Raw genomic sequence first — 10,756 nt, 5'->3', positions numbered from 1 at the left:
CCCTTTTTCACCCGAGAGTACACAGCTTGTGTACGTTCCTTGACATACAGCGAGTGAGGTGCGACCAGGTATGGTGTGAACAGTTTACTTATACGCCTGTGTGGGTAACAAAGGCATATAAGAAAACTATTCACACCATACCTGGTCTCACCTCACTCGCTGTATGTCAAGGAACGTACACAAGCTGTGTACTCTTAGCCTCCACACTCAGGAGTCACCAGGGTAGTCTCACAGTACACAGTAGAATCAGCGTCCTACAGCGTGTGAGAAAGTCATCTGTAGCAACCTCTAAGTCTTCTAGGACTGGCCCGGTGTGAGAGAATAAATTATACCAGCTGACTTAATGTGTGTACACCGACACCTGAGACTCACAAGTGCACAGACGAGAGCTCCTGTCAACAGGAGCTCTCGCAATTGCTACCACGAAGGTCGTCGTGTGTATCACTATTCGGCAATTACAGCAAAGAGATATATAGCAACTACTAAACTCCAGGGAGTTAACAACCAAGAGCAGACAGTTGTCCCCGGAGCCAAGGAGCCGGGGAGGTCAGGGTGTATACCTACTACTGTCTGACAGAGGCCTGGTCCTAAGGTCTAGCCTTTAGTGTGGGGAAGAGGTCAGGTGTGCGGTACTAAGTGTACAACGCCCCTCCTACCAGCTGAAGTAGGTCGTCGATGGCTGGATTGGTCAGAAATTAAGCCAGTAATTAAGTGGTGAGATTCAGGACCACAGAGGGGAGCAGTGCGAGGACCTGTTCCCCAGTCATTAAAATAAGTCATGAGGGCAAAGTGAAAAGAAATACCTATGTGGCAACTGTCAACGGTGGGATCACGAACGTGGCAATGTGATCGTCCAATTAGGTGTAGGTGTTGCAGTGGCTCTCACGACACCAGTGTCTGCACAAGCTTGCACAGGGTGGAGGAGGCGGGGTAATACCTGAAAGTGTCAGTTGTACGCTGCACCATCATGCCTGGAACAGATACTACGATACTACAGCATGAGACCCTGATTGGCGGGGCTCGAGAAGAACACCAGGGCTCCATGAATCCTGGGGTCCAGCCCAGGAGCCAGCCCAGGGTCCAGCTCAGGGTCCAGTCCAGGATCAAGCCCAGGGTCAAGCCCAGGGTCCAGCCCAGGGATCCAGTCCAGGGTCCAGCCCAGGGTCCAGCCCAGGACCCAGCCCAGGGTCCAGCCCAGGGTCCAGCCCAGGGATCCAGCCCAAGACCCAGCCCAGCGATCCAGTCCAGGGTCCAGCCCAGGACCCAGCCCAGGGTCCAGTCCAGGATCAAGCCCAGGGTCAAGCCCAGGGTCCAGCCCAGGGATCCAGTCCAGGGTCCAGCCCAGGGTCCAGCCCAGGACCCAGCCCAGGGTCCAGCCCAGGGTCCAGCCCAGGGATCCAGCCCAAGACCCAGCCCAGCGATCCAGTCCAGGGTCCAGCCCAGGACCCAGCCCAGGGTCCAGCCCAGGGATCCAGTCCAGGACCCAGCCCAGGACCCAGCCCAGGGTCCAGCCCAGAAGTAGTGGAAATGGCCCCTATGCCCTTCCATTTTTACTTTTTTGATGGACGGGCATAGGTGCAGGGGGGTATCCATATTTCTGCATGGACGGTCATAGCACTGGGGGTATTCTCTATTTTGTTGCTGACGGACGGGCATAGCATAGGGTGTTTTTCGATTTTTTTTCAATGCAAGAACAATAGCCCAGGGGGTCTTTTCATATTTTCATAACATTTACCAATCACACCTTTGAATCATATATTATTTTTCCAAAATGTGGAATAAATGGTAGCTTCCTAGTCCCCGCCATTTCGCTCAAGGGGATTAAAAGGCCGGCTCCTGGCGCACTCAAATGTCGTTACCCCGGTGCACAGGCATCGCTAATGGTCAATGACATCATCAGTTAGCCAGTCTTCAGCTTACCCGGGGATTAAAAGGCCAGCTCCTGGCACACCCAAATTCTGTTACCCCAGTGACCCTTGCACACACATTGCTAATGGTCACCCTGTCTTCATCTTTCCTGAATAAGTTCGTTTTCTGTTATAGTGTATTTATTCCCATTTTCCAATATTTATAGCAAAGGGGGACTCAAAATGCTGCTTTCTGTCAAGCCTAATGTGTAATGGCGTTAACCATTATAAGCTCGTTTTTCTCAATAAGGTATTACCGTACTGTTTCCCATTGTCTAAGATCATTTTATAGCTAAGATTTATAATTAACATAAGGAATGAGTTTACCCCTGTAACCAAACCAGAATTTGCCCAGGTCTTTTTCCTAAATCTAAAACTTATTCCAATTTATGCCCATTGTTTCATGTTCTGTCTAGTGTTGATAATTTTAATAGCCTATTAATATCCCCCTTTGACATGTCCATTCAGTCACACCTCTATCATATCACCCCTATTTCTTCTTCGCATTTCTAGATAATGTAATTTAAGCTTTGTCAATCTTTCTTCGGAGATTGCTTATTGAACATAGGGCAAATAAAAAGGAAAACCCACTATCATCCATATGTATGAAAACAGTCCCCTGCCAGGCGTTGTGACATTAATGCGATTTAGTAATCCAATATTGCTGCATACACGCATAAATGTATTTGCACGTAAATAAATATATATGCACATTTCACATTCGCTCAAAACATTCGCCTCCCACACCTTACTGTAGAATATAACAAATAAAAATGCTCATTCAGTAATCATATATATGGACTACATTGAGTAAAAACAAGCCTCTCATGTTTTGAAATAAGGCCTTCTGCAGTTACCTTCTTTTCTGACGTCATCATCCCTAATGCGGTGCGAGGCGCCAACGTGCTAAATGTGGATCCTAGGAGGTTCACACATTAGTACGAACTCTTAATCACTCCCAATACCTCAACTGGCAGTGATATCGCAGGTGATATTCAGCTACATTGGCTCGTATTTTCGCTCATTGCTCATATTTTCTGTTATTCATTTCATAAACCTATCAAACCATCCTAACCTAACTTATTGTATAACAAATACATTCTACAGACCAGTTGTTGTTGTTTAGTGACATCGCAAAAAGCTACCTCCGTATAGGGATAAGGTATTAGCTACCATTAACAAATAGGTGTTAAGGTATCACAGCACCTGACTGTTCAACTATGTATGACGTCACCAGATGACCAATGCGGCCTTTAGCGTCCTACCTGTATGTGTACTGTATTTGATGTTATTATTAAGAATGGCTAGACTAACCATCCCCACCTAACCTAATCAGAGGTTTAAGAATATGCATTTTAGTCAACCACAACTGTAATCATTATTCAGTGATAAGCTCAAAAGTATAACAGCAGCCCAAATGTCATACCGCAATTTTTTTGCAGAATCGCACATCTGGCAGCATTGTAGGTGAGCATAAGAACATAAGAATAAAGGTAACTGCAGAGGTCCTATTGGCCCATACGAGGCAGCTCCTATATATTTCCACCCAATCTCATTCATGTCCACCCTATGCTTAAAACAACCAAGGGATCCCACTTACAGTAATAGTTTACAATAATAGTTTTAATAAATAGCTCTCATTCTAGTTTTATTCACAATGGCAATTATGAAACCCTATAGCTAGATATCGTACTATAATCCACAAGTAGTTACCACACATCTGGCAGCACAGCGGATTAGTAGCTGTGTTCATTGGCTAGTCAAATGTCCTCATATCCATCAAATAGCTATCCAAATGTCACACCTCAATTCATCCATCTAGCAACTCAGCTGGATGCTAGCCACTATATTCATAGGCTAATCAGTTCTACACCTCAAAAAAATCCTAGTCTTGATACGCAAATCAGGTAACATGTTTCTAAACCAACACTCGCAAATACAAGCATACATACCTACACATACTCCAGAACCTATACATTCATAGAGAATAGCCTAGTTTTTGCCACCATTTTCCCATTAATCAGATGTAATTTATGCCAAACACAGAAAATACAGCATTTACACGCCAAATACATACATTCGTACAGCTGGTTAGAAATACTAAAAAAGAGATAAGGAAAGCAAAAAGAAACTATGAAGTTCGCATAGCAGAGCAAGCAAAGACAAATCCTAAAGGGTTTTTCCAGTTATACCGGACAAAGTTTAGGGAGAGGATAGATACATTAAAAACTGAGACAGGTCAAATAACAGATAATGATGAAGAGATGAGTAGTATTTTTAATAAATATTTTATATCTGTATTTACTAAAGAGGAACTTAACAATATGCCTTCAGCCGAACAAGTATATGTGGGTGTGGACGAGGACAGGTTGACGAGTTTAGCAGTTACCAGGGAGGATGTAATTAAACAAATAGATAAACTCAAACCAAACAAATCCCCAGGGCCGGATGAAGTGTTTGCCAGGGTGCTTAAAGAATGCAAAGAGGAGCTTTGCGACCCACTGTCTACTATATTTAATAAATCAATAGAGTTGGACAGAGTGCCAGCGTTGTGGAAAGTTGCTAATGTGATACCAATTTTTAAGAAAGGAGATAGATCACTTGCGTCAAACTATCGACCAATTAGCCTAACGTCTATTGTGGGAAAGTTACCTGAATCGATAATTGCAAATAAAATTCGTCTTCATCTTGCAAAACACATATTAATTTTGGTTGTGGGAGATTCCCAGGTGAGGTATTTAGACAGAACGTTTTGTGCCAGAGATAAAGGAAACAGGTTAAGGGTTTGCTATCCGGGAGCTGGAATTGGTGATATTGTTGAAAACATGAATGATATTATGACGGGAAATGGGAACAAACCCATTATTGGTATTAGTGCAGGGGGTAATGATGTTGGGCGAGTTAGGAGTGAGGAACTAATACAGAGATTTAGGACAGCCATTGAATTAGTTAGGAGCAAGGGAGGAATCCCGATCATATGTGGCATTCTTCCAAGAAAGGGAGTGGGAAATGAATGGATGTCGAGGGCACTTGGTGTCAATTGCCGGCTGGAAAGATATTGCAAATCAAATGCAATATCTTTCATAGACAACTGGGAACGCTTCTATGGAAGAAATGAAATGTATGCTCGTGATGGGGTGCATCTATCGAGGGCTGGGGTTGTTGCTGTTGCGAACTCGTTGGAACCAGTGGTTAGAGGTGTTTGTTTGGGTTTAAACTGTTAGTATATAGTGGTATGGGAATTGATTTGGAGGAAGGAGGTAATAAAAGTATGTGTTCGTGGGAGAAAAGAATTGGCAAAATGATCAGGGAAAGAAAAGGGCCTCAAAATAACAATTCACTTACGATATATTACATTAACAGTAGAAGTCTAAGAAATAAAATTAATGAATTAAATGCTCTTGTCTGCACAGAAAAAATAGATATTATTGCACTTACCGAAACGTGGATGAACGTAGAAAATAGAGAACTATTAGCTGAATATCAGATAAATGGATTTAAACTATTTCACACAGATAGATATATTAGACGAGGAGGGGGAGTAGCCATATATGTTAGGGACAATTTGAAATGTAGTCTCAAAGAGGGAATCAAAACTGAGCCACAAACAGAAACTATGTGGATAGAATTAAACGAAAAAGCAAATAATATTATAATAGGAGTTATATATAGGCCACCAAATTTAGACAGAATGGAAGCAAGGCATCTATGGAATGAAATATCTAGAGCATCTAGATCTAACAGTATTTATGTCATGGGTGACTTTAATTTTAGTGGAATAAACTGGGTGAACAAAACAGGGAATAGTGAAGCAGAAGATTTTCTAAAATTAATTGACGATTGCTTTCTTACGCAACACATTAAGGAACCAACGCGGGAAAATAACATTTTAGATTTAGTGTTAACTAACAGGGAAACACAAATTAATGACATCGAAATAGGGAGTGAGCTAGGGAACAGTGATCACAAAGTAATCAGATTTAGCATAGAATGGAATAGACCTGTAGGAGAAAATTCTGTTAAAGTGCCAGATTTTCGAAAAGCTGATTTTAATAGCCTAAGAAATTTTTTGGGTCAAATAGATTGGAAACTCTTGGGTATGGGGTGTGGGCCGGTCTTAGAGCGAGACATGAACCCAGCGATAGGTGACGTAAAAGGGGATTTCGATGTGGATTTAATATATAACTTATTTAAGAATATTCTAAACAAAGCACAGGAACGTAGTATACCATACAAATTGAATAGGTAGAATACTAATGACCCAAAGTGGATAACAAATAATTTAAAGAACCTTATAGGTAAAAAGAGAGCTTGGTACAAAAGGATTAAGAATGGGGAAGTCAGGTTAGAACAGGAATTCATACAACTGGTTAGAAATGTTAAAAAAGAGATTAGGAAAGCAAAAAGAAACTATGAAGTTCGCGTAGCAGAGCAAGCAAAGTCAAATCCTAAAGGGTTTTTTTCAGTTATATCGAACTAAGACTTGGGAAAGGATAGGTCCATTAAAATCTGAGACAGATTCTAATTACATTACATTATTATTGCAATAATGGAAGGATTAGTAAAAGATTTGGTGAGTCTGGTTGGAGCTCTGAGAGCAAAGATGGATTCCCTGCGGGAGGAGGTACGACGGCTAAGACTTCGGGAGGAAACGAAGGAGGAGGCCAGTGTTGACGGGACCTCATTAAGAAGGACTGACGAGACCAGTATTAAGAAGTCCTCGTCTTGGCAAGTTGTGAAAGACAGGGGTCTTAAGAAGACCTTGGCAAAACCGACAACTAATAGCCTACACCTAAGGACTTTTAACGCATTTGACGTATTAGAGGACGAGTGCTGTGTTGAACCTGTTGTTCAACGAGGTGGCAAAGACAAAGTAACGAGGAGCATTGAAGCGCAGGTCCCTCAAACTGCTCGAAAGTAAAAGGGAGAATCGAAGCGAATTTTGGTTGTGGGAGATTTCCAGGTGAGGTATTTAGACAGAACGTTTTGTGCCAGAGATTGGGGGAACAGATTAAGGGTTTGCTATCCGGGAGCTGGAATTGGTGATATTGTTGGAAACATGAATGATATTTTGACAGGAAATGGAAACAAACCCATTATTTGTATTAGTGCAGGGGGTAATGATGTTGGACGAGTTAGGAGTGAGGTAGTAATACAGAGATTCAGGACAGCCATTGAATTAGTTAGGAGCAAGGGAGGAATCCCGATCATATGTGGCATTCTTCCAAGAAAGAAAGTAGGAAATGAATGGATATCGTGGGCACTTGGTGTCAATTGCCGGCTGGAAAGATATTGCAAATCAAATGCAATATCTTTCATAGACAACTGGGAACACTTCTATGGAAGAAATGGAATGTATGCTCGTGATGGGGTGCATCTATCGAGAGCTGGGGTTGTTGCTGTTGCGAACTCGTTGGAAGAAGTGGTTAGAGGTGTTTGTTTGGGTTTAAACTGTTAGCTGATAGAAATATGGGAATTGATTTGGAGGAAGGAGATAATAAAAGTATGTGTTTGTGGGAGAAAGGAATTGGCAAAATCAGGGAAAGAGAAGGGCCTCAAAATAACAATTCACTTAGGGTATATTACACTAACAGTAGAAGTCTAAGAAATAAAATTAACGAATTAAATGCTCTTATCTGCACAGAAAAAATAGATATTATTGCACTTACCGAAACGTGGATGAATATAGAAAATAGAGAACTATTAGCTGAATATCAAATAGATGAATTTAAACTATTTCACACAGATAGATATATTAGACGAGGAGGGGGAGTAGCCATATATGTTAGGGACAATTTTAAATGTAGTCTCAAATAGGGAATCAAAACTGAACCACACACAGAAACTATTAAGAACATAAGAACATAAGAACAAAGGTAACTGCAGAAGGCCTATTGGCCCATACGAGGCAGCTCCTATTCTATAACCACCCAATCCCACTCATATACTTGTCCAACCCGTGCTTGAAACAATCGAGGGACCCCACCTCCACAATGTTACGCGGCAATTGGTTCCACAAATCAACAACCCTGTTACTGAACCAGTATTTACCCAAGTCTTTCCTAAATCTAAACTTATCCAATTTATATCCATTGTTTCGTGTTCTGTCCTGTGTTGATACTTTTAATACCCTATTAATATCCCCCCGGTTATGTCCATTCATCCACTTGTAAACCTCTATCATGTCACCCCTAACTCTTCGCCTTTCCAGTGAATGCAACTTAAGCTTTGTTAATCTTTCTTCATATGAAAGATTTCTAATTTGGGGAATTAACTTAGTCATCCTACGCTGGACACGTTCAAGTGAATTTATATCCATTCTATAATATGGCGACCAAAACTGAACTGCATAATCTAAATGGGGCCTAACTAGAGCAAGATATAGCTTGAGAACCACACCAGGTGTCTTGTTACTAACGCTGCGATTAATAAATCCAAGTGTCCGATTTGCCTTATTACGAACATTTATGCATTGATCCTTTTGTTTTAAATTCTTACTAATCATAACTCCCAGATCCCTTTCGCAATCCGACTTCGCAATCACAACACCATCTAGCTCGTATCTTGTAACTCTATCATCATTACCTAACCTCAGAACTTTACATTTATCAGCATTAAACTGCATCTGCCAATCCTTTGACCATTTCAAAACCATTATTTGGAAAGAATTATACGAAAAAGCAAATAATATTATAATAGGAGTTATATATAGGCCACCAAATTTAGACAGAATGGAAGCAAAGCATCTATGGGATGAAATATCTAGGGCATCTAGATCTAACAGTATTTACGTCATGGGTGACTTTAAATTTAGTGGAATAAACTGGTTAAACAAAACAGGGAATAGTGAAGCAGAAGATTTTCTAGAATTAATTGACGATTGCTTTCTTACGCAACACATTAAGGAACCAACACGGGAAAATAATATTTTAGATTTAGTGTTAACTAACAGGGAAACACAAATTAATGACATGGAAATAGGGAGTGAGCTAGTTAACAGTGATCACAAAGAAATCAGATTTAGCATAGAATGGAATAGACCTGTAGGAGAAAATTCTGTTAAAGTGCCAGATTTTCGAAAAGCTGATTTTAAGAGCCTTAGAAATTTTTTGGGTCAAATTGATTGGAAAGTCTTGGGAATGGGGTGGGGGCCGGTCTTGGAGCGAGACATGAACCCAGCGATAGGTGACATAAAAGGGGATTTCGATGTGGATTCAATATATAACCTATTTAAGAATATTCTAAACAAAGCACAGGAACGTAGTATACCATACAAATTAAATAGACAGAATACCAATGACCCAAAGTGGATAACAAAGAACTTGAAGAACCTTATAGGTAAAAAGAGAGCTTGGTACAAAAGGATTAAAAATGGGGAGGTCACTTTAGAACAGGAATTCGTACAACTGGTTAGAAATGTTAAAAAAGAGATAAGGAAAGCAAAAAGAAACTATGAAGTTCGCATAGCAGGGTAAGCAAAGACAAATTCTAAAGGTTTTTTTCAGTTATATCGTACTGAGACTAGGGAAAGGATAGGTCCATTAAAAACTGAGACAGGTCAAATAACAGATAGTGATGAAGAGATGAGTAGTATTTTTAATAAATATTTTGTATCTGTATTTACTAAAGAGGAACTTAACAATATGCCTTCAGCCGAACAAGTCTATGTGGGTAGGGACGAGGACAGGTTGACGAGTTTAACAGTTACCAGGGAGGATGTTCTTAAACAAATACTAAAACTCAAACCAAACAAATCCCCAGGGCCGGATGAAGTGTTTGCCAGGGTGCTTAAAGAATGCAAAGAGGAGCTTTGTGACCCACTGTCAACCATATTTAATAAATCAATAGAGTCAGGCAGAGTGCCAGAGTTTTGGAGAGTTGCTAATGTGATACCAGTTTTTAAGAAAGGAGATAGATCACTTGCGTCTAACTATCGACCAATTAGCCTAACGTCTATTGTGGGAAAGTTACTCGAATCTATAATAGCAAATAAAATTCGTCTTCATCTTGAAAAACATAAATTAATAATTGAGTCGCAACATGGTTTTATAAATGGCCGTTCATGTTTAACAAATTTGTTATCTTTTTATTCTAGCATTGTTGAGGCAGTTGATAGTGGTAAGGATTGCGATGTTGTGTACCTTGACTTTAGCAAAGCTTTTGATACAGTGCCACATGAAAGACTGATTAAAAAGTTAGAGTCTCATGGTATTGGGGGTGCTATATTAAGCTGGATTAGGGCATGGCTATACCAAAGGAAACAGAGAGTTAGTATAAATGGAGTCAAGTCAGAGTGGGAAAATGTTGTAAGTGGGGTGCCTCAGGGCTCTGTCCTGGGACCTCTGTTGTTTATAATATATATTAATGATTTAGATTCAGGTCTGAGTTGCAACATTTTCAAATTTGCCGATGATACGAAAATCGGTAGGGAAATTAATTCGGAGGAGGACTCACTATCACTTCAAGTTGATCTAGATAGGGTTTTGAAATGGTCGAAGGATTGGCAGATGCAGTTTAATGCTGATAAATGTAAAGTTCTGAGGTTAGGTAATGTTGATAGGGTTACAAGATACGAGCTAGATGGTGTTGAGATTGCGAAGTCGAATTGCGAAAGTGATCTGGGAGTTATGATTAGTAAGAATTTAAAACAAAAGGATCAATGCATAAATGTTCGTAATAAGGCAAATCGGACACTTGGATTTATTAATCGCAGCGTTAGTAACAAGACACCTGGAGTGGTTCTCAAGCTATATCTTGCTCTAGTTAGGCCCCATGTAGATTATGCAGTTCAGTTTTGGTCGCCATATTATAGAATGGATATAAATTCACTTGAACGTGTCCAGCGTAGG

General features: G+C 40.6%; 1 protein-coding gene across 1 annotated transcript; it reads left to right on the top strand.

The window, feature by feature from the left end:
* The first annotated feature begins 967 nt into the window (after positions 1-967).
* Positions 968-1,522, top strand: LOC138370927 (probable G-protein coupled receptor 152). Its single transcript, XM_069335591.1, has one exon. The coding sequence runs from the start codon at positions 968-970 to the stop codon at positions 1,520-1,522; it is 555 nt and encodes a 184-aa protein (XP_069191692.1).
* Positions 1,523-10,756: the final 9,234 nt, after the last annotated feature.

Source organism: Procambarus clarkii, chromosome 34 (assembly GCF_040958095.1).
Source record: "Procambarus clarkii isolate CNS0578487 chromosome 34, FALCON_Pclarkii_2.0, whole genome shotgun sequence".
Classification (NCBI taxonomy): domain Eukaryota; kingdom Metazoa; phylum Arthropoda; class Malacostraca; order Decapoda; family Cambaridae; genus Procambarus; species Procambarus clarkii.
The sequence above is the reverse complement of the archived record's forward strand: the minus strand, read 5'-3'. Positions and strand labels throughout refer to the sequence as shown.

What these genes read in the sequence shown, in the direction of transcription:
- LOC138370927 (XM_069335591.1), top strand. Translation starts at nt 968, where the DNA reads ATGCCTGGAACAGATACTACGATACTACAGCATGAGACCCTGATTGGC.